Here is a 26,126-nt window from a genome sequence, read left to right on the forward strand (position 1 = left end):
TCCCACTTTTACATTGTATTGCGTAGTACCATGTAATATCACATTATGTGCTAACCCAAACATAACTGGCGTTATTGACAATATTGGCTAATTAAGATATACAAATGTATTTGTGTTTCTTTTTTAAGATTCTGTCTTCTGTCTTCTGTCACAAAACTACTGATATGTAATCACATGATTTGCTGCTTTGTTACTCTCTGTTTTATATTGTTGGCATACAATAAATAGCATGAGCTAATATTCGTTGTTGATAAGTGTGTTATGCTAAATAATGTTTCTTTTATCTAGTATTTTTTACCTCGGATATATCTAGCTGAACTCTTGCTTCACAGAATCACTATGAATTACAGTCTCATATTTCCAAATTGTGAATTTTCCATTCTAGATAGCAACATTCCTGTATTCCCAACCTGTAGTGTTAACTTATCGTAGTTGATTAGATATTCTGGTCTGTTCCGAATATAAGGATTTTCGTGCAAGATGTTGTCAACAGACAAACAAACTCATAACACAGGGTTTCAAGAGACACAGGCTGTAGAAAATTAAGATGAACTTTTATGGTCGTCATGGTAATTTCTGGGAGATTTATAATACTCACGATATGAAGCTCGTGTTTAATGCTCGTTAGAAGATTGCGTGTTGTTTTAGAGGATGTATTCCTTGTTTTGAGAACAAAACATTACTTGCTTGGATTGTCAAGATTCACATGGCCGTGTCATTGATGAAGCAGGAGACACTTACTCTACCAGGAAAATCTGAACTTAGTCTTATTGTACTTTTGTCATGAGTCTCCGTGTCAATCTTCGTTATGTTCATAATTTGCCATAGATTTGTTGGATTTTGATTCTGATTGTGTTCATATATTTTTGTAATCTTGTTTTGATATATTAATGATATATAGGCAAAAGCAACACAGAATGACCCAAATGTTCAATGTATAATTAACAACATCCAGATACTTCGCGATATGTCTCGCACTTACACCATGGCACAAGATAAAAACCATGTGACATTATAAGTTTATATTGAAATGAGGCCAGTAGATAGATATATGTACATTCAGCATGATCGATGTATTTTGTTGTAAATCCAGCAATAAACAATACCGATAATATCAATGGCAATATATATTTAAGTCAAACAAAAGGAAGACTAGCAAAACCTATCGTTGTACTCAGCAGGAGAGTCCCCGTAATGGTCTTGGCGTTTGTATCCAGAAGGTGAGTTGTAAAACCTGTAAAGGTCATAGAGGTTGTAATCAGAATACAACCGCCAGGGCCTATACGGATTTTACAAGTCACCTTCAGGATACAACCGCCATGGCCGACAAGGGCTTTACAAGTCACCTTTTGGATACAACCGCCAGGGCCGACAAGGGCTTTACAAGCCAGCTTCAAGTTACAACCGCCAGGGTCAATAAGGGCTTTAGTAGTCACCTTCTGGATGCAAATGAACCTAGTTCTCCATAATTTCTTACTACCATGCAGTAATCATAGCCTTGCAGAATGGTGTCCAATTCTTGTTCATCTTTACAAAAGGTTTCATATTAACCTCATATTACATACGAGAGTAATCAAACGAGATTCGATCTGCTATCACACGCTATTTACGTTCCTTAAACACATTCATTTTAGTTTGAAAACGGTGTAGATATACATAGACTTAACCACGTTCATAACATGGATTCAGAATTGGATTTAAAATAGATTCATATCTAATCTAAGATTGCCACGTGTGCTAACATTGATTTAGAAGATTCGTTCAGACATTAACAACTGCACAGCTATTATCATTGATGCCAAGTTTAAACAAGACATGGGTATGCAATTGTATATAAAGGACTGCAAGCTCAAAGTAATAAGTATTGTACTGTCTATACTTAGCATTCATGGGCATTTGAATGGCAAGAGGATAAAGACAAATTTAAAGAGCTGGTTAGCGGGTCATTTTGATAAAAAACAAAGATATTTATTAAAAGCCGTTCAATATGTATATTTATCATTTTAAATAATCACCTTCGTGATACATCGAATGCCACACAGTTGACATTTCACTTGACGATGTCATATATAAAACAACTCGTCGCATACCTGACAGGAAGAGTTCTTTGGTAACTGACATTCTCTACATATACGTTAACTGAAACTTTTAAAGATTGAAACTGTATACCAATAAAATAATCATAATCCAAACTCAACATTACCTTCCGTGAGTGTGTAAGTCAGCTGTCTCATTGGTCTACAACATTACCTTCCGTGAGTGTGTAAGTCAGCTGTCTCATTGGTCTACAACATTACCTTCCGTGAGTGTGTAAGTCAGCTGTCACATTGGTCTACAACATTACCTTCCGTGAGTGTGTAAGTCAGCTGTCTCATTGGTCTACAACATTACCTTCCGTGAGTGTGTATGTCAGCTGTCACATTGGTCTACAACATTACCTTCCGTGAGTGTGTATGTCAGCTGTCACATTGGTCTACAACATTACCTTACGTGAGTATGTAAGTCAGCTGTCTCATTGGTCTACAACATTACCTTCCGTGAGTGTGTAAGTCAGCTATCTCATTGGTCTACAACATTACCTTCCGTGAGTGTGTATGTCAGCTGTCTCATTGGTCTACAACATTACCTGAGTGTGTAAGTCAGCTGTCTCATTGGTCTACAACATTACCTTCCGTGAGTGTGTAAGTCAGCTGTCTCATTGGTCTACAACATTACCTTCCGTGAGTTGTCAGCTGTCAGTGTGAGTGTGTAAGTCAGCTGTCACATTGGTCTACAACATTACCTTCCGTGAGTGTGTAGCTGTCAGCTGTCGTGAGTGTGTATGTCATTGTCTACAACATTACCTTCCGTGAGTGTGTACAACATTGGTCTACAACATTACCTTCCGTGAGTGTGTATGTCAGCCGTCTCATTGGTCTACAACATTACCTTCCATGAGTGTGTAAGTCAGCTGTCTCATTGGTCTACAACATTACCTTCCGTGAGTGTGTATGTCAGCTGTCTCATTGGTCTACAACATTACCTTCCGTGAGTGTGTAAGTCAGCTGTCACATTGGTCTACAACATTACCTTCCGTGAGTGTGTATGTCAGCTGTCACATTGGTCTACAACATTACCTTCCGTGAGTGTGTATGTCAGCTGTCACATTGGTCTACAACATTACCTTCCGTGAGTGTGTAAGTCAGCTGTCACATTGGTCTACAACATTACCTTCCGTGAGTGTGTAAGTCAGCTGTCACATTGGTCTACAACATTACCTTCCGTGAGTGTGTATGTCAGCTGTCACATTGGTCTACAACATTACCTTCCGTGAGTGTGTAAGTCAGCTGTCTCATTGGTCTACAACATTACCTTCCGTGAGTGTGTAAGTCAGCTGTCTCATTGGTCTACAACATTACCTTCCGTGAGTGTGTATGTCAGCTGTCTCATTGGTCTACAACATTACCTTCCGTGAGTGTGTAAGTCAGCTGTCTCATTGGTCTACAACATTACCTTCCGTGAGTGTGTAAGTCAGCTGTCTCATTGGTCTACAACATTACCTTCCGTGAGTGTGTAAGTCAGCTGTCTCATTGGTCTACAACATTACCTTCCGTGAGTGTGTAAGTCAGCTGTCTCATTGGTCTACAACATTACCTTCCGTGAGTGTGTAAGTCAGCTGTCACATTGGTCTACAACATTTAACTGGATACAAGACTAGAACACAAGATTCTTATCGTCAGTCAATGTGTTATTGTTTTTGATGGGTATTTATAATTTCAGAAGGTAATGCAATATACTTGATGTACAAATAGTTTACATGTACAAACATATTTAACAAACATGATAAGTTCTTTATTGATTTCTGTAACATAAGGTGTCTTCATTCATCTACTGGATGCCTTGTCATATATAATTTAGGTACCGTTATGATTCATTGTAAATAAATCACAAATACACTGTATTTAACGATACATACACAACATTTGTTATTTACAGCACAGAGGTATATAATGTAATGTTTGCAGAAAACTGTATTCATTACTAAAGTGTTAATCAAACAAAATTGATGTTCTCCAGTCGTTCAGGCCAATTTCAGGAAATGTTTTAAATGGTCATTTTTATCACCTTTTCTCGGTCTGAGATAATCAATGTTACATTCTAGTTATTTATTGTATAATTGTATTGACATACGAGGCTGGTATTATAATGAAGCTCTTAAATTTAAAAAACAATCAATATCATGGAGTAGGATTGGCCGTTTTTTCAATTCAAAATCCATAGTATTGAACAGACATATGCCGCTGAACAAGTGTGTAATAACGACAAGTAACAGAAAACAGATTACAACTATGTAGATATCTAGTTGTGTTAAGCAGGTTACATAGAGTGATTTAAGATGACCTATGACGTCAAGCTTAGGGGAATATACATAAAGAACACAAAATGTCATGGACCAGCTACCATTATCTAAAATTTAGATTTGAAGATACTCATCAATATCAAAATTATGACAGAAGTGAAACGAGAGCATGCTGCTTTCGATTCATTTTCCGGATGGACAAAATCCCATTCTGTCCATCATTATTAAGATGACCAGCAACTAAAACGTAAAATAGAAATGAGTCTGCTTTTCTGATGTCAAATCATGATCGTCCAGTGTATATATACAAATGTATACATATTGATCTTAAGATAAGAAGAAATGTACTGAACATGTTCATTATATAGGTAGCAGGAAACGGTTAATTCGTAGTTTTCCTGCAATTGTTGGTCAGGTTTGAGATTTACAGGTGTAGCAGTTTGGAAAAATTCATCACTATATGTATATATATTTATAAACAACATAACAATTACATTAAAAGTAGAAAGATAACCTGATAGAAAAATTATGACTGAAGACCTGTCTTAAAATCAACAACACTGTCATGGTAACACACTACTTACATTTCAGCAAATTCAAACTCGGTAATCCTTCGCAACATGACCACATGTAAACACGATGAAACTTTCGCTATTTGTAAAGCTAGATTTTGGTGCGTAGCTAGAGATTCGAGACTGCCAAAACAATAATCTGCAACACAAAGCTAAAATATTCTTCTGAAAAAAAGAATCCATACACTGTCGTCTTTAACATCACAAGACCAATTTTAGCAAGGATTTATCTTTTAAATTTGGATTAGAACCTTTATAATGGGGTAATCTAATGAACAAAATTATCGCCCTTGGCCACACCATGAAACTGTGTACTGCTACCTATATGAGTTTCTAGGGATGCAGGCTGATTATGTTATTTGGTAGTGTGAAAATAATCTCATTAGGAAACATGAATATAGAGTTATACGTGTCTAATGCTTATAGATATGCCTAGTGATGTCATTGTTAACCTTGTTCTCATATAGGGACGTAACATAACTTGAATTGTGGGGTCTTCTTTTATGTAGATAAAACAATCCACTTCCGGAACAACTGGTCTGATACTTCTTATCTGATAGGGTCTGTTTCCAATAGCTTGAATTCGTTGTTATATATCAGCAGTCAGCTAACAGCTACATTTACAACAAAGGGTTTCTAGAGATGTACATAGATAAAGGTTACGAAAAGATCGTGTTATCGTCGTAATGATCACACGATATACTTAATTTCATCATAACATAACAAGTGTTTCTGATGCTCTTTAAATGTCGGCTCGTGTCTTTGTAATGTGCATCTGGTTCTTATTTGATAATGTGACATTGATCGAGGTTCTCGTTGCGAATACCGTTGATGACGCAAGAAAAGCTTACTCGGAGTAGTCTTGTTTGTTTTGTGTTTTTTAATGGTATCCATGCTGATCGCTCATTTATATCTTCCCTAGCTCCATCGATTTTTGATTGCGTTATGATTTTTTTGCCATGCTACTTTCACGAATTATAATGTAAAATGTTTTTTTTTTAAATGTGGTATAGTAAACTGTAGTAAACAGTCTTACAGAATCTCTTTTTCAACTCTGATGTAAAGCGTGCTGTTATCTATATAGGAAATGTGTATATCTAATATCTTCTGTAAAACTGGAAATTTGACTTCAGTCATATTTGAACAGCCTAAAGGCAATGCAGTTTGCATGATTTAATCTTCTTCATTAGACCTAGAAAGAACAGTACTGAAATTGTGTCATAGCTGTAAATGTTTCCGACTGTTTAAGCGAATTGGTCTCTTCTTTAAGGACTCTTAAGGTCTTGGGAAACTGAACGATAAGTCACAGGTAACATTAAAGTTTTTTAATTACCAGCAAAACAGGCAGTTAATTGTGAAAACAGACTCACCCTAATAGAAAGTGAGATTAAAGACCAATATAGAGAAATACATGTTCTGCTCAATATCTAAAATATAGTTGTAAACGTTCTAAACTGAACTGAGAGTACGCCTGTCTTTCAATTGAGCTACATTACATATACAAGGAGTGATGTCGTACCCAGAGATAATGTCATCATACAGAATTTTTAAAGAGTTTATTCATAACGTTATGAGACTCCCTGGCGGGGAATGGATAAATCAATGTTATGTAAATTAATAAGGATTTCATGTTTTTCATTAAAATATAGAAGTATTTCCCTTTGTATCTTATCTTTTGGCATATTTCATGTGTTGTTATAATCTGGGAGACCATATGGAGAACTAATGAGAGATAGGGAGCTTACTTAAAACCCTTTTCTGATACCAATAGAATCCGATTAAAATCGATATGATAGTAGATAATAAGAGGAAAGAACCCCTATAGAGACATACAATTGCAGAGATAATTACAGTGTGCAGTTACTAGAACGAACCGTGTAAAGCATGGCCTGCTTGTGTACATGATTGAACTGGATATGATTGTGCAAAAGTCAACATCCGATGAATTTCGAAATAATCCAAATAATGCTTTAAAAGACATTGCAGGCACAGCATGTGACCTAATACAATTAACTTAATTGTTTTCAATCTTGGTCACAGAATAAAATATTGCAATGCTAACTTTAAGTAAATAAACCAGTGCTTTATTTCCGTTTGTAAATAAACCTATTTCGTAATAGTCAAGAACAACTAGAATTGCCAACATGTGAACAGAATCTTAATCCAAACTGAAATACAATTTAAAAATAGGGCAAAATAGGAACAAATAAATTTTTTCATGCCTCTGGAAAAACTTTTTGGAAAATAAAACATGGTGTTCCGGAAGAATACGCGACTTCTGCTTTATCGGAAGACACCCACTATGTAAATCTATGTCAATCCAGGGAGTAATGTGACGTTCGGAAATGATAACAATTTGTACATCAACGGAACCTACAGGCAATGTAATTAGCATCAAACACGTTTAATTGTTTTTAGTTTTGACAAAGGTTTGGCTGAACAGCTAGACGAGTCAGTAATAAAACGCTGTATATAAGAAATTTTGTAAAGTTAAAAAATCCACTATAAACGGAGGAGGCCGTATCCTTATCATTGATAAGACAATCTAAACAATTGTAATATGGAAGCATGATTAGCCAGTATTTCGTTTTTGGACAGATTGCATAATGCATAGATGAGGTTTTCTTCTTTATCAAGCAAAATAAGTTCTTATATATAAATGTCTGCAGAAAAGTTATTTAACATCTTATTGGCAGGCACAATAACATACCTGTTCTGTATATTTTGAAATGTGCATTTAACATCAGAATAGAAAATCTGTGTTTTGTTTATACTTTAGATTTCAAACAGCTAATCATTTTTAAAATGATGGACCGAATTATTTAAACTCACTTTGAAACTGAATCCAAGGCAGCGTTTTCTCGATTCACTCATTCTTTGACATAGTTTCAACGGAATTTATATCTTACAATTCATATTCCAGTTATTTGACGGGTTTGTCTATATTTAGGACCCTCCGTGGCAAGCTCTATCAGCCAAATATTTTTACCTAAATCTCCTGTCACTATGGAACCACATTGACCATAGCTATAAGTAGAGGTTGAACAAGGACGGGTGGGTATTAGGAAGGAATGAATCCTGGATGAAAATCAAGATGAACAAGGATTAAAGATAGTCCGAAAAAACAATGAGTTCGATATGGTCTCATACATCGGATTATTATCTTGATATCAAAATTGAAATGAACCAATTATAACCTTTGTACTCTTAAAATGTTTGTAAGGATATGGGAATATATCATTACAAAGTGTGTTCTTAAACTCAAGCTGTTTTTTCCGGATAATACGATGGCCATTCAGAACCACTTCTTAGTATCGGGTAGTTGATTGTTTTAGAATTTGTAAAACTTTATATCAAATCAATTATTTCCCTTGTATTTTTTTCTTTATCTGCTATCTTCGGTAAGAGCTATCGAATTTTTATTCTGACAAATCTGTGAATTTTTGGTATGTAGTTTCACAAAGTATCATTTCTCTTCGCGTTAAAAGTCAGCATCTCGTAAAAAATTCCATACGTCTAATGATTTAGCTGTTAGAAACTCTGACCTGCTATATAATGGAAATTAACGATAACGTAAGCTCCTTTTATGGATCCTGTCATGCCTCATCTAGACTAGTAACAATGATTTTATAAGAAATATGATTAGGTATATTGCATATCAGAACATGACCCTTATACCTGCTGAAGTTACTCGCGCGAACAATTATGACGTGATAGATATAACCACGGAGACTGTTAAATATGCGTCTCGTCTTCGGTGAAGAAATAAACCTGATCATATGGAACACAAAATTAAGGTAAAAAATCTATTAGAGCTTACATTAACGGTCGAAAAAGGTACAGACTGTATTTCAAGAACAATAAATGCCTGACAGTTTAAAGAATAATGAAGCATTCAAAAAATTGCATATGAAGTCACCTATATCTGCTGACTGAGGTCTGCAGTGACACATTGTTGTCTTAGCCTGCCGAAGGACGTATCGTTTCCGACTCTTCTCAGAACGCTATTCTATTCGCCTGGCAAAAATCCAATACAATCGATTGTTTGCTTTATATAAACAAGAATGTATGACTCGACTCACACGAGATACGTGACGAAACTTAAAACATGGAATATTCACTTGCATTTGGTGTCATTTTAACAAATATCATAGAAATAGTTTGCGCTTCTAACGGAAAGTTCATTAAGATTAATGGATATAAGTTATCTGGCGCGTTTTCTATTTGGAATTTTTACTTTAATGGCACAAGACTTAAATGTGCGGAAACATGTCTCCAGACCACGTGTTTGTCGTTTAACTATCATAGCCAGACTGAAGAGTGTCAACTGAATACAGAGTCCCACTATACCAACCCATTGATAGTACAGGAAGCACAAGACTGGGCATTATACTATTTACACAAAGGTAAGAATTAGATGAATATGGAAGCTGTACTCTTCATAATTATCGTAAAACAAATATGTGGAGAGCACATCACAAGAAAAAAGACAACCGTTGATGATTACAATAAAGTCATTTTAAGATAAAAGAAAACGTATATAAAAATCTGGATGTCATCAAAAAACATTATTGGTGCATTACTACAAATTACTACAAAGATAAAAAGTTCTGTCACTATGTTGTATGATGTTCACATTTCGATATCAGTCCGATCATAAAATGGCTATAATACCCACACGTAGACCTCAATCTTCTTGCTTTTTGTTTACACTACCCACATGTAGACCTCAATATTCTTACTTATTGGATACAATACCCACACGTAGACCTCAATCTTCTTACTTATTGTTTACACTACCCACATGTAGACTTCAATCTTCTTACTTATTGTTTACACTACCCACATGTAGACCTCAATCTTCTTACTTATTGGTTACACTACCCACATGTAGACTTCAATCTTCTTATTGGCTACACTACCCACATGTAGACCTCAATCTTCTTATTGGCTACACTACCCACATGTAGACCTCAATCTTCTTACTTATTGGTTACACTACCCACATGTAGACCTCAATCTTCTTACTTATTGGTTACACTACCCACATGTAGACTTCAATCTTCTTACTTATTGGTTACACTACCCACATGTAGACTTCAATCTTCTTACTTATTGGCTACACTACCCACATGTAGACTTCAATCTTCTTACTTATTGGATACACTACCCACATGTAGACTTCAATCTTCTTACTTATTGGTTACACTACCCACATCTAGACTTCAATCTTCTTACTTATTGGCTACACTACCCACATGTAGACTTCAATCTTCTTACTTATTGGCTACACTACCCACATGTAGACTTCAATCTTCTTACTTATTGGTTACACTACCCACATGTAGACTTCAATCTTCTTACTTATTGGTTACACTACCCACATGTAGACTTCAATCTTCTTACTTATTGGATACACTACCCACATCTAGACTTCAATCTTCTTACTTATTGGCTACACTACCCACATATAGACTTCAATCTTCTTACTTATTGGCTACAATGTCCACATGTAGACCTCAATCTTCTTACTTATTGGTTACACTACCCACATGTAGACTTCAATCTTCTTACTTATTGGTTACACTACCCACATGTAGACTTCAATCTTCTTACTTATTGGTTACACTACCCACATGTAGACTTCAATCTTCTTACTTATTGGCTACACTACCCACATGTAGACTTCAATCTTCTTACTTATTGGTTACACTACCCACATGTAGACTTCAATCTTCTTACTTATTGGCTACACTACCCACATGTAGACTTCAATCTTCTTACTTATTGGCTACACTACCCACATGTAGACTTCAATCTTCTTACTTATTGGTTACACTACCCACATGTAGACTTCAATCTTCTTATTGGCTACACTACCCACATGTAGACTTCAATCTTCTTACTTATTGGCTACACTACCCACATGTAGACTTCAATCTTCTTACTTATTGGATACACTACCCACATGTAGACTTCAATCTTCTTACTTATTGGTTACACTACCCACATGTAGACTTCAATCTTCTTACTTATTGGCTACACTACCCACATGTAGACCTCAATCTTCTTACTTATTGGTTACACTACCCACATGTAGACTTCAATCTTCTTACTTATTGGTTACAATACCCACATGTAGACTTCAATCTTCTTACTTATTGGCTACACTACCCACATGTAGACTTCAATCTTCTTATTGGCTACACTACCCACATGTAGACTTCAATCTTCTTACTTATTGTTTACACTACCCACATGTAGACTTCAATCTTCTTACTTATTGGTTACACTACCCACATGTAGACTTCAATCTTCTTATTGGCTACACTACCCACATGTAGACTTCAATCTTCTTACTTATTGGTTACACTACCCACATGTAGACTTCAATCTTCTTACTTATTGGTTACACTACCCACATGTAGACTTCAATCTTCTTACTTATTGGTTACACTACCCACATGTAGACTTCAATCTTCTTACTTATTGGTTACACTACCCACATATAGACTTCAATCTTCTTACTTATTGGCTACAATGTCCACATGTAGACTTCAATCTTCTTACTTATTGGTTACACTACCCACATGTAGACCTCAATCTTCTTACTTATTGGCTACACTACCCACATGTAGACTTCAATCTTCTTACTTATTGTTTACACTACCCACATGTAGACCTCCATCTTCTTACTTATTGGCTACAATATCTACATGTAGATTTTCCACACATCTTTGTATGTCACCTAAAAGACAAGGTTTACTGTGTATAGTTCATTAAGTCTGTTTGGACCAGTGTTACTGTCTTCTTGGTCTAATGTCCACATGTAGACTTCAATCTTCTTACTTATTGGCTACACTACCCACATGTAGACTTCAATCTTCTTACTTATTGGCTACACTACCCACATGTAGACTTCAATCTTCTTACTTATTGGTTACAATGTCCACATGTAGACCTCAATCTTCTTATTGGCTACACTACCCACATGTAGACTTCAATCTTCTTACTTATTGGCTACACTACCCACATGTAGACCTCAATATTCTTACTTATTGGTTACAATACCCACGCGTAGACCTCAATCGTCTTATTGGCTACACTACCCACGCGTAGACCTCAATCTTCTTATTGGCTACACTACCCACATGTAGACCTCAATCTTCTTACTTATTGGTTACAATACCCACGCGTAGACCTCAATCTTCTTATTGGCTACACTACCCACGCGTAGACCTCAATCTTCTTATTGGCTACACTACCCACATGTAGACCTCAATCTTCTTACTTATTGGTTACAATACCCACGCGTAGACCTCAATCTTCTTATTGGCTACACTACCCACGCGTAGACCTAAATCTTCTTATTGACTACACTACCCACATGTAGACTTCAATCTTCAAGAATGATATCGAGGAGCATGAACTTTACCCTATTTGTTATTTCATGGCTAGTCAACATTGCTATATTAATAAATAAAGGTTCAAAGCATTTTATGACTTGGCGGTATGCAAGAAAATTCTAGGTAAACAAAATGGTTTGGAAAACATTCTGATTTTAATTATTATCACTGCTTAGAAATCACTAAAAACTATAGAGTTCCACCATATTTTAACGATCGATTCCAAGATTTCATTCAACGACCAAACTTATAGTCAAATGCTTTGTTTATACCTTTTACATGAACAAATATTACTTTATGGTAGAATCAGTAACAATAACATTCAAATATTTGAAGTTGACTTTCCTCAATCCACAACTACCCCCCACACACAAACACACACACACGCACGCACGCACGCACGCACGCACGCACGCACGCACACACACACACACATACAAACATATATATATATGTATATATCTTTGTTTCAACTTTTATTGACCACTCTTGATGTATGTGCTCGAAAGGTTTTACTGAGAAGGGCACGAGAACCGGGAAAACACATTTTAGGAAATCCAACCCCGGACAGCTAGGTTAAAGACGAGTGTGTTACCACTGAGCTATTCTACAATAAAAAAGAAGAAGAAGAAGAAGAAGAAGAAGAAGAAGAAGAAGAAGAAGAAGAAGAAGAAGGAGAAGAAGAAGAAGAAGAAGAAGAAGAGGAGGAGGAGGAGGAGGAGGAGAAAGAAGAAGATTTTAATGTTCATTTTGAAGGAATGTGAAAAATATAAATCAAATAATGATGATAAAAATATTTTTAATAAGCCCACGATTTAATGAAGCTATGAATCAAACAATCCATCATTTGAATTTTGTTAATTAACTTGCGCTAGCACGTAGGCTGTTCCTGCTTCATATTGGCTGTTATATAAAAACCAATCGACCTGTTCATCATGATATATTGAATGTGTTATCCAGCTGAACAATACTAATATTTGATACATGTTGTCTCTGTAATGTGATACATTGATCGGGTATCCAATTAATTAATATGTAGTAAACTATCTAACATGTAATTATGAGCTTTTACGCTCTATATTTACAGTTGTAATCGGTATCGACTGGTTTACGTAAATAACATATTACTGTTACAAGCGATGATAGAACAAGTCTAGCTAACAATGTAACAATATGCCAACGATAGCGACACTTCTGTATCGTATGTACTATCTCCTTTGGGATATTATATAACATAACACACTATCCATGAGAAATAAGCTATGACGAAGTTTTAGATTGCTTACTATGATTTTTAATTTCGATGCAATTTCAGAGATCGTACAAAAGACATTATAAGCGAATAAAAACCTATTGAAAATTATTAATACTATTCAAATTATGCGTCAAGACATACAATGGTCTAGAAAATAGTAATAACTGTTTTTCCCAGGAGATGACAGTATCAAAAATGTGTCGAGCCATTCTCGTTATGACGGAGAGTGACAGCAACTTAATGATTTAGAGGGAATTATATGGGGAATAAGGGGAAGTAGAAAATCAACCTTTCATAAAAGGGATATTATTTATGAATAATTTATCTCACGCCCTTCTAATGAAATAATCGCATGGTTATTGAACACTATTCAGTTTTGCAGGATCGATATCTTTATCGTGCATATACCAATTCTATAACACGAGCTGTTGACAGAGTGCGTATATGGAGATTGTTTTTATGGTCGCCATAGTGATATCACTTCTCATTTTTTATGTGACATGAAGCTGGACGTGACGTATTTGATGCTCGTTAGTTTGGCTGTTGGTTCCGTTGTTGTATACCTTGCTCTCATTTGAGAACGTGACCTTACTTACTTGGATTGACCAAAGTTTACATGGCGGGTGTCGTCGATGAAGCACAACACGCTTACTGCGGAACACATGATCTTATTAACGGGTCTTCGTGTAAATCTTTCTTTTGTTAATATTTTACCCTAGTTGTATAGAATTTGAGTTTGAATTCTGTTGCTATGTTGGTATTTTCTTCTTGTTTTTTGTGATTGGTATTTAAAGGCAGCTTCTCTTCCTTTAAAGGAGGCTTGAAATTTTCCTATTTATGTACAAAATCGACTTGAGCATTACAGATTTATTTTCATGATAATGCCGACTAACAGAAGTAGTGGTTGATACAAAGGAATACTTTAAGAGTAAGAACGTTGATATTTCTGTACAGGTTTAATCAGTATGATAACTGCAATACTTAAGATAAAATCTGACATATAACGATAAAAAAAGTAAAGAAAAAACAACGATCAGTTTGTCTTTTAGTGTCTGTATAATTGACACTCACATTACCTTCTTATTCCGTTTATTGTCAATGCGAATGTCCTATATCCTACCGGGAAAAAGACAAGCCATGTGCACACAGGAAATGTCTCCTCGATAGTTAAATGATTATAGGAAATTTTACCTGCGTTATATAACTTTGTTATGGGCGATATTGAAACAATGCGATGCTGAAAACAATAACTGAGACATTATCGACATTAGATAAGGTGAGGTTGTGACCATTTGGTGGCTCACTTCTACGTTCAAAGTATTGGTGTCAAATTATCTACACGTTAATTATATTCTTTTTAACTCTAGAGAAGACATCAAATATGTAATGCGCATATTAGTTTTGACTTTATTAGTCATATCTATATTGTACACATTTTAAGCACAAAGCAAAGTTATTCGTTGTTCGAAGTAAAAAAGCAAATCTTTTATATTTAGATTTTTTTTTTTCGTTTTTTTTTTTTTTTTTTTTTGTTATTCGAAGTAACCTGTTTAAGGGATTTGTTCTTTCATTAAATTGTGGGATTTCTGTATGGAAATCATATATGAATATTCAAAATATTGAGCAAAACTCGGCTATATATGTTTTGACTGTCATAAATTTCCCCTGTTTATTTGTTTGGTTAAGATTTTGTAAGAAATAATCATGAAACTAAAGGTGATAATTAGGAAATTATTAAATAATGTTTAAGTTCATATTGAATTGAAAGCGAAGAGCACGCCACTACAGTAAAATTATCTTTATATATTCCTTAAGGGAAAATATGTATTTAATCGACTTATATAGACAGCCAATCGCAGCGGATATTTTACGAATTTTCTGTAGATACATATAGCATTGATAAACAGATACTGCCATACACGTGACTATCATGCTGGACAAATGAATCGCAACAACTTATAAAAGGACGTGTTACAGCTATGTAAGGATTAATTCATTATGATTGATTCCTCGTAACGACATTTAAGATATTTTTCTCATCAAGCCTACAGGTAGCACCCAAGTTAATAGCCTATCCCAAATGTAAGTGTGTGAAACAAATATCAGCAAATATCTTAGATAATTTGTAAAAGCTTGCATGATCTTGTGTATTATAGAAAATGTAGCGACTATATAAGATTTTCTTTTCTTTTATTTCTATGTGAGAACAATGAGACTTACAAACCATTTTGTAAGTAAGATATATGACACAATAATTTGTTTAACAATGTTCTTATTTGATAACGAACTGTTTTTGGAAAATTGTATTATGAAAAGTTTATTAACAAACGGCAATGCAAAATTTCGCATTCCTAACCCCGTTTAACGAGTCATATTTCGATACAAAGATGCATTACTCCCTATTGTTTTAGAATATCAAAGTATTGATTTACTTCAAATCAAATGTATGCGTATTTATCCCATACAACGGATCTTTTAAAATGTCTACATTTAATATTTATTTCAATTTTTTGCTGATTTATGAGTGTTTTTTGCATTATAAAGATCAAATAGGTATATATATATTCCAGTAACTTCATATACAAAAGTCGGTTTTAAATTCCATGTATGTTCTTGCTCAGATGTTTATTTTTTAATGAACTCCTACAGGTAGTAACACTTTCTTCATCAACAGAATTGCTCTTTGTAGTGTTATGTGCATTTGAGTCCACTACCACGGACTCTCACATGGATTTTGCACGCTTCATTGAACATCTCTGATAACGATTTAGACAAGTCCTAGTCTCCCGACCACCAGTTTTCGCAACATGGTTGATTTCTAACAATTATCTCAGCCTTCCTTTAACATATCGAGGATATATTCCTTCTTAGACAGCATGTAAATGTGGTGTGACCACTTAAATCAATACTTTTGTTTTCCATTATAACTTAGGCTAGCAATAATTCAGAAGTGATATTTTAAAATGATGTATATATTAATGTAATCAGGCGATCTGACGTGTTCTTCTACATATATTAATACCTATTGATTATTACAAGCCATGCATAATGTTCGCTATGGGTTCGACAGCGCACATTCAGTTTCCTCACTGTCTTTTCTGTTGTTAACTGAACTACAAATAAAGTTATCTTTGTATACAACCTGATTAAACTTTATATCTGGATTAAGAATGTATCTCAAACAAACTAAAAAAGAAGTCATGAAACTCATATGATTTTTAGAAATAGAAAAGCAGAGATTGCCTATCACACACAGAGAACAAAATTTAAAAATTGAATGCATTGTGAGCAATTTTACAATATTTGTCAAAAATATAATTGAAATTTAGAAAGGTATGTATCGTGAAAAAGCAATGATTTTGTTTTTGATTCTTTAAAGTAATATTGAATATTTCCCTAAATAGCAAGACGAAAAGAAATTATGGAAATATGTATGTGTAAATAGGTTTTCTAAATTTGCAATACGACATTAACAACTGATATACTAGGTCTCTTGTAACACAGTAGGCATAAAAACATATACTTGTTGGTAATAGCCATGTTTATTACATGTTGAATAATAATAATGTCACATGTACAAAAGCAACATCTCATCAACATTCAGAGTTCATATACTCATACTACCATAACTGTCCATCTGGGCTCCACCAAGGCCGTGTGTTCTAACCTAAACATCCCCCGTCTGTCCATAGAGCTAGTCTATAGAGCTCTGTCCATAGAGCTCTCTTCCCAGGGCTCGATCTATAGGACTCTTTCTGCTCTCCTTCTGCTCTCCTTCTGCTCTCTCTATAGAGCTCTTCCAAGGCCGTTTGTTCTAACCTAAATATCTCCCTCCTTTTATCTTACTGTGGACCAAGCTTGTCCGGCCATCCCCTAATATGGACTTCATTTGTTGCTAGATGATACGATTGTTGAAGTATAGCCAACTGTACTCGAGGTGCAAGGTTGAGATTCCCCCTGCAAATTTGTTACTTGAAACAGACCCTAATAATTACTCTACTTCTAGGTGACCACTGTCTGAACGGGAAATTGCATAAGTTTGATTATCAAGGAAGTGGGGATAATCTCTAATTAATTAACTGGCCGAAGCTGTACACCCACTGATAAGATTCTCGGGGCCCAGACTACACCAGTCTAAATGTATATATGCAAGTAATTATCCACACCCCTGTGAACTACCTATATGTGCTTTATTGATATACTATTGAACATCAAACGAACTATTGTTTAAGCTAACTTATTTCAACCAATCAGTCAAAGATTATTGACTTAGTTACACCAATATCGAAACCACATTTTGTAACAATATATCTAAACCCTATTTTGTTACACACTGCTGTCATATAAAAGGGTATTCCGATTCAACCATTGGTTGAAACCATTTGATACCAGTATCAAAATGAGTGTATTTTTATACTGTACACGTACCTGATACCACTATCAAAATAACTGTATATTTGATAGTTAACACATACCTGATACCAGGATAAAAATAATTTTATTTGTATAGCTAATACTTACCTGATCACATTATTTGCATGTGTGTATATGTTTCACTTAAAACATACTTTTTACCATAATTCAATAATTTATGCCGAATATCGTCATTAACATTTGTGTATTATATGTTGATACTTTCATGTATCTATAATTTACATGTATGGATATTAATACGTAAGATGTACCTGATTACATTATCCAAATATGTGTTTATTTGACAGCTATGAAGATTTTGATGACAAGGCTCGTGTGTTTAATCAATAGATAAATCCCCCGACCATAGACAAACGTCAATATGAATTGATCGAGATCAATATATCATGCGTATGTAGATAGAATTCTTGTAAAATGTAATCAGGCAGAAATTATTGTCATAGTAAATCGATACCAGAATATCTATAAAATGAAAAGAAAAATGGGTTACCGTTGAGGTTTTGAATACAATATTACCATATGTAATAATGCCCATGCAATAGTTTGTCCGTAAGTAAAGTCTGTTATGAATCTTTAAGAATACTTATCGAGATTGTCTTACCTGCAATAGCGGAAAAGGAACTCAAAAGATATTTTGGAAAGGTAGGCTGGTGGAAGGGACAATAATGTTTTGCTACCAAATAATCAAAACTCGGAACGAGAAAAAAAGTATTATAGCCTCTTTTCAGAAGGTAGCATCATCCAGCCTCACAAACCTACCATTGCGATATTTTGAAATGGAATTTGAAATTATATTCATACAGAACATGCTTTCAAAGTAGCTATTTAATGTGATAGAGGAGAAACACTAAGGGTTTCTTAGAGATTCATATTAATGAAGCCAACAGGCGAGCAATTGTCGTGAATTTATAGTAAAATATTCTATTTCCATGTGTGATCGGACGTTCGATTTATCCTATGGTTGTAAGTATGCAAATAGTTTTGTGTATAGTTATTTATAATTTTACTTCGTTTTTAATCTTGCTTTTATCAATATACCGGTTTGATGTTTTAGGACAAGAATTGTTATCTTATCTGTTACCCTATTTTTACTGCCTAGATTGGTTGAAAAAAATGGGGAGTGCAGTTTTGTTCAGCGTTTCATATGTATTTATAACTATTTATATTTATAATTTATATATATATAATCAATAAATCTTTTCCATTTGTAAAACTCTCTATCAATAATTTAACTGGCGACACCTAGACTGAAGAAACAGGAATATGAAGTAGTTTAATTGCATATTCAGCTGTACTCTAATTATTATTTTCTTTATGAAAAAAATGAGTGTGTCTCGTATAAACATTTTGTTGTAAGATACACAAGGGGGAAATACAACAATGAGAAATAAATGAAGGGCAGATAATCAACATTTACTGGTATATCAATATTTCAGTCGCCAAGAGATTTTTTCTTTTGATGACATTCGGATTGTTCGAGTAAATTTTCATCAACAGTGCAATTGGAATTGTGTACCTTTGACTACCAAAGATGTATTTCCAAATATATATCCAATATACCATTTAGCGCACGAACCGTGATATTCTGACTCCATTAATAAACATTCGGAAACTCTCTAATGAAAATGTTCATTTACATAACACCTCATATGAAACCATCCTCTATATCATCTTACACCAATGAGCAGACATTCTGTAATTTTTTACATTTACATAGGACTCAGTGTTCGTGGTTTTCAAACAATCACAACTTCTTGGACATTTGATTTCATGGATTAGTATAGCTCAATAGAGGTACTGATACTGATCATTACAGTGAATCGAAATATGAATTATTTGATTTAGAGTATCCACGAAATTATCAAAAACAAAACATGCATAAGCAGATTTATTGAACTATGCTTACCCACGAAATCAAGTGTCCACGAAAAAAAAAATCAAAACAGAAATGAAATGCGGGAAAACTATCAATCTAAGATAATATGAAACAGGCTATACCTGGAGGGACAGTATTGTTTACATACTGGTCATTATATCATCACTTGCCTGTTTTGTAGTAATATGTTTAATTCATACATACGCACAACACGGCAGAATACCTTTTACGAGAAATGTTATTGAATTTGAAAATTAGAGATTTTCATTGCAAACACTAACTCTTATGAAGACGCAAATGATGTTCCGATTGTTTAAATACCAAGTTAAAATTAATATTCACATTTAAACATTGAGTGGTTACATGGCGCAGTATTCCCACATTTTTAACAAGACAGTCAGGGTTCGATACGGGGAAAATCACGTAATCGGGCATGTGTAATGGGTCACCTGCACGACCATGTGGTTTTCTAGCAAGTACTCTCATTTCCGCGAATAGTAAGGTCTCTCCCAAGCATCAGTCGAGCTAACAAACGTGATAGATTGTTTCGAATCGTTGTAAAATGTATCATTATTGTTTAATCTTTTAAATATTCTGCAGAGCAAAGAGTGCAAAAATGTCCCAAACTAAGACCCCTCGAACGCTTCCATCCGACCCAACAAGAGTGATTAATATAAGCTGGAAAGACTTGACTCGCAATTGTTGTAAAATAAAATTTATTATCATAAGTAAAAATCAGAGTAAATATTTTGTAGAGTGCACCTGTAACTTCCAAGCGGTGCTCCTAATGGCTGAAATATCGCCGTCTTTTCCAAATATGTTTCCTTTGGAAAACGTTTGGTTCGTCAGGCCTGAAATAGACCAAACCATTAACCATGAAGTTTATCAGTATTAACATCGTATATACCCACCAGACATATTCTACGCTTATCTCGATTTTTCCTACTACGAAACCATAGTGTATCAAAAGATACAGGTGGATGAAAATAATGCGAAAGCGATAATGTTAAACAGCCAGACCAACCCATAACATGTATCGTCATCAAAATGGGAATTCTATATCTAAAGTGTGGTTAAAAAAGCGATATATTTCTACATAATTCGAAATGAGCTGAAATCGAACTCACATTGTTACTTTTATATAAAAAATATACATTTGGCAACATCAGTTCACGAAACAAAGATATGTTACTTAATTTACAGAAAATGACTGGGAGCTGGTCTTCAGAGCTCAGGCCTACAACAACATCAGTCCTTATAATGCCTGGATGGGGACGTTGTCTCTACCAACATTAGTGGAAGAGGGTTGCCTGCTATTGATGAATACATCCACGTGTACAACCATATATAGAAACGACATTCTGAACACATGGGATTCGGAGAGTATTTCTGAGGCAAGTTTAACATCAGCATGTTTATGTGCTTATTTTATTACTTCTCACCCCTGTTTTAAAAACAAATTAAATTTGTAATTGAATCCTCGTAGTAGGCATCCTTAGGTCGTCATAGATTGCACGAAAGTGAATAGCACCATTTGATACCAATATTGAATTCGATAACATAAAGTTGATTAATAAAGTTTACTTAATCATACAGCTGTTTTGTCCTTCTAGCATATATCAGTGATATATTTGATAAATTAATGTATTTGAAAATCCACATAGCGACGGTATTATACCAAAAACAAATGAATACATAAAGGCGTGGTCAATAAACCGCATGTAATTCAAATACAAGACGTCATCAATATATTTGAAAGTGAAATTACAGGATTTTGCAACGTCTTTGTGGCTGATTTGATAGGCCTTTTCGATAAATTACACCTCTTTTAAAAAAACCTCAACCAGCAGAGGGAGACAATGAATTCCCATATGTTTGCTAGTAGTCTTAAGATCTTACAATTAAACTCGACGACGATATTCGTTATCGTTCTCTAGCGAACACTAACCTGTTAACATAATCATAATCCGAACTCAAATTCAACAAACCTAGTGGGAAATATGGACAAAAGAAAAAAATACTGGTAAGATGAAACGATGCGAAAACTTTCACAGAAGCGGTAACGGTCTGTATACCTTAAAAAGCAAGTAGAGCTAGAGAGCCAAAGTTTCGCATTTTATTTGTAAAAGAAATATCCATGATAATGCCATTTCTCGCTGTTTACCAGACAGCTTTAACAATATCCAGTAACAATGTTAATGTGGTATCCGTCAGGTCAATATCATTCTGATTAATTTCATATCGTGAAAATGTGTCCAATGTATGTAATCACTTGCTAAACGGAGACAGATTGAATTATCACTCGACGACGAAATTGGACATGTTTTCCTTAAGGGATTGTTTATCATTTCACGTTGACTTTGTGATGGAGGTATCGTTGGACATTCCGTGCACAAATCGACTGGGATTTATTTTAACTGTGTGAACGTTCAATTTGTCATAAATACGAAATTCAATATGGGATTTATTAATGCTTATCGGAAAAACTTGCGCGTTCCTGATTGTGATTTATCAGAACGAAACTTGGCATCTTTGTTTAGAAATTTGTGCTGTTATTCAAGTTTAACCAAGATTTCAAAGCATTGACATCGTTATTCATATTGCTACCAGCTCGTGATTTCATGATCAAGAATGTGGCTTTTTTTTTACTAGTCCATTTAATTTAACAAATATTAAAACACCTATATTTTTAAAGCAGGACTTTAGAAAACGTGATGTTTACTTTGATATTTTGCTATGCTGTATCAAACTCCAAATCCACGTTATTTACCAGTGTTTGGTTTTCTAATTCCTATATTTTATGTGCTATGTTTGGGTCTCGTCCATAGTATTCATCTCATGTCTTTTAGTCTTTTAGTTTTTGTTTTTTGTTTTTGTTTTAATTATTTTGTTTTTATTTTTGTGGAATTCAAGTCTATATTTGTGCTGTATTTAAGTCCATATTCTGGGCTTTGAAATCATTTACTCTCCGTACGCATGCATTCGCTTGGTGGTTTTGCTCATGATATAGAAGAGCCATCTTCAATTTTCAAAGCACTTCAAAGGCATTTCTAAAATACACACCAAGTAGGAAACCTTAGGATATCTTATTCTTTCCTTTGCGTCAATAACTTCAATTTATTGACAGGTAAAGCTGGAACTCTACCAAGCCGGTGTCACTGTAGTAAACATCCGATTTAATGGTACAGGATCGAATTATACTGACTGGTTTAGCATCGACCGATTGATAGACAGTAGTTGGGATGCCATGTCTAAAAGTCGCGACTTTAATCACTTTACACTTTTGGCGTAAGTTTTTGATAAATTGGAATAAAAATTGTTATTATGTTGTTAATGGTATACTTATTTGAGTCTATTTTAAATTTCTCGTCATAAAAACGAGCAAATTTTCTCGGTATAACCGAATTGGCACTAAAATAAAATAAATTATTTCATTTTCTTGTTTCATTCTTTACTGTAAATTGCAACAACAATGTTGAGATATTGCATTTGATGACCACGAAAGCAAGTATTTACTGATAATTTGATTTATTTTTTTATGAAAGCCCATATGATGTTATATAAACCATGAATGTTAATAGACAAATAACAATTTATGTTTGCTTATTTATTGATGCTTATGTTTAATCACATAGGACAGAAAAGAGGAGATTTTTCATCAACCAGAACTATGGTGGCTGTCCGAATGATGTTGGTTGGATGGCAGTGATAGACGCCGGTTCGAACATAGCAGGGTGTGCTTGGGATTCCATGCTAATTAGACCAGCATTTTTGTTTGCTAAAGGAGAAGATGCTACACGATGGATGCAATTTGGTAAGATTATCAATACAAGTAACTTCTGCTTGGTACAGAAGAGGAAACGGTTGGAGTGCAAAAACATTTTCGACTGTCATTTCTGTTTTTTAAAGTTTGGTATTGGTGAAAAGAAAAGAAAAATTATAGTATTGGGAAAAAAGATATTTTTCAGAGATCTGGTGAAATTTCCAAATTAATCAATATCACTGTATATATGTCCAACGTCATTGATAGCTTTTGTCTGATACATGTTTGCTTAACATTAAAAACTTATCTCAGTGTAAGGTATATGACACAAGTGAATCGTCAGTGGAAGTATTTGTGAAAATTAAGAATTAGATAGGTTATAGGAAAATACGAACTGCTTCATTCGGCTACTTTGTTGCTCTTGTTATTGACGTAGCTGCTAAGAACCTGATAAGGAAAGATCCGAAATAGACAAAACAAATATCGAAAATCCAATTGAATTTTATAATTGTAATGTTTGATTTCAAAGGACATTTAATACCACGATGTTTAGGTCACACATGACAAATAGCTAAGAGGGCTGATTGATAAGTTGTGAGCCTCATATTGAAAGGTTTGACTTTTGGCGGACATTTTACATCATTTCTAAACACTATCCCCATCATTACCTATACACTTTTTTTGCTTAAGGGCCTCAATGCCACTTTAAAAGAAATCCTTTTCTTGCCCAATAAAAAGGTCCACCGCTGCATGTATGATGTCATCATCTGACCGAAAGTAGGTACCGGAAATTACCTTTTTCAATTTTGGAATTATATTTAAGTTTGATAGAGCGCGAGCGGCGAATTAGGCGGATGTTCAATCAATTCAAAGCCAAAATCATTAATGGCAGCCATGGGAATGGCAGACTTGTGGACAGAGACATTGTCCGGGTGGAATAGCACACCTTTGCAGAGTTTTCCGAGGTGCTTGAGTTTAATATTTTTTTCTTAACTATTTAAGAAGTGATGCATAATATATTTCATTGAATCAGAATATCATCAGAATCCCAGAAAACCGCAGCCATAACTTTTCCAGCAGATGGCACAGTATTTGCCTTCTTGCAGGGGTTAACTAGGGTGTTTTCATTGTTTACACTGTTGTTTGACCTCTGGGTGAAATGATTGAAGCCCATTTCATACATAGTCACAAACATCTGCCTCTTAAAGTTTAAGATTAGCACGCGACTAAGTCCGCCTGGTGTCTTGTTACCCAACGGGCTGACAGCTTTCTCATTGAAAGATCTTCAGTAGTAATGGAACGTACTCTTTCTTGTTAAACCCAACTATACTGACTATAAATCTCTGCGCAACTCGCCTGTCAGCTATTACAATATCATGGACTTTATTTCTTGGGATTCAACAGTTACAGACCTTCCAGGACGGATGTCATTCACAAGGCTCTCTCTGCCATACTTAAATTCCGCCACTCATATTTTCACTGTAGCATATGAAGGAACAGTGTTGCTACTATATCGGTAAAAACAGGCATTTCTAATGCAAATATTAAATCACTTTTCTTTCAGCGATTTTGTCCATTTTGCAAAAGTCACTTGCCTTGTTTACTTTAGAGTGCTTTCTCTTCGACATAAACTGACCAAGTTAGACCAGTCTTTGGGTACACAGTCTGAAATAGTCGGGAAATTTTAGAACTGAAAAAGGGCATCACTACTTCTTCTTTAGTACAAGGCACATAACTTATCAATCGGCCCCCGTAAATTATTCGAAATATACATTTTCATCATGACAAACATTGTGGTTGTTAAAATCTTTATCCTGTATAAAGAGTATGTTTCTGTTTTATCATCAAACGTTTTTCTTTGTGACTACAACTAAACATTAATAATTCCTTCATCGAAAATTATATATATTTATATTTTGTGAAAGGAGAAATATATGACTCAGGTCTTTTGGCAGTAGAAAGTTTATTTAAACAGGTGGGGTAAAAGTTGATATAAAGCCAATCCGGGTGGAAAATAAGTAGTGTGGGGCCCGTTAGGGCAATTGCTGTGATTTCGTGATCGAACAACCACGAAAATTATAATTGGAAGTCGATCATGTCAGTAAGTGACGACATCTTGTTTGTTACAGATTTTACCGTTGTACTTTGGACTGTCAAATCGACGTCTACTGTAGCAGACGATTTCGATAAATTTTGTAATCTAAGGTGAAGGTCTGCTTTGTCAGGTAGAGATCGCCATTTGTTATCAATTCTCTGATAAAGACTTTCCATTCATACCGCCAAACACATTTCTTTGTGGCCACACCTCAACAATGTTTAAAACGTCCACGAATTTATCGGTCGAGAAAGATCGATACAAACACCGTCTACTGTCATCCATCTTGAAACAAACCCTCTTAATGTTGTCCGTTTGTTTTAATGACATGTTTACTTTCAGATCACGGCTTTGCAGATGTATTAGCAGTGTTCATCAAACGTTGA

The 26,126-nt window shown here is 34.7% G+C and overlaps 1 protein-coding gene across 1 annotated transcript; it reads left to right on the forward strand.

The window, feature by feature from the left end:
• The first annotated feature begins 9,019 nt into the window (after positions 1-9,019).
• LOC132558769 (uncharacterized) lies at positions 9,020-26,126 on the forward strand. Its single transcript, XM_060223370.1, has 5 exons — positions 9,020-9,317; positions 21,086-21,276; positions 23,010-23,170; positions 23,518-23,696; positions 26,083-26,126. Exons 1-5 carry the CDS (start codon positions 9,020-9,022, stop codon positions 26,124-26,126), a joined length of 873 nt encoding a protein of 290 aa, XP_060079353.1.

The sequence above is a fragment of the Ylistrum balloti genome, unplaced genomic scaffold (genome assembly GCF_031769215.1).
Source record: "Ylistrum balloti isolate Yb309-2 unplaced genomic scaffold, AGI_CSIRO_Ybal_v1 Utg370824, whole genome shotgun sequence".
Lineage (NCBI taxonomy): Eukaryota > Metazoa > Mollusca > Bivalvia > Pectinida > Pectinidae > Ylistrum > Ylistrum balloti.

Bases quoted from the DNA above. Each gene is read 5' to 3' on its own strand.
- LOC132558769 (XM_060223370.1), top strand. From the start codon at position 9,020: ATGGAATATTCACTTGCATTTGGTGTCATTTTAACAAATATCATAGAA. The intron at 9,318-21,085 runs GTAAGAATTAGA...CTTAATTTACAG, and splicing joins ATTATACTATTTACACAAAG to AAAATGACTGGGAGCTGGTC. The intron at 23,697-26,082 runs GTAAGATTATCA...GTTTACTTTCAG, and splicing joins TACACGATGGATGCAATTTG to ATCACGGCTTTGCAGATGTA.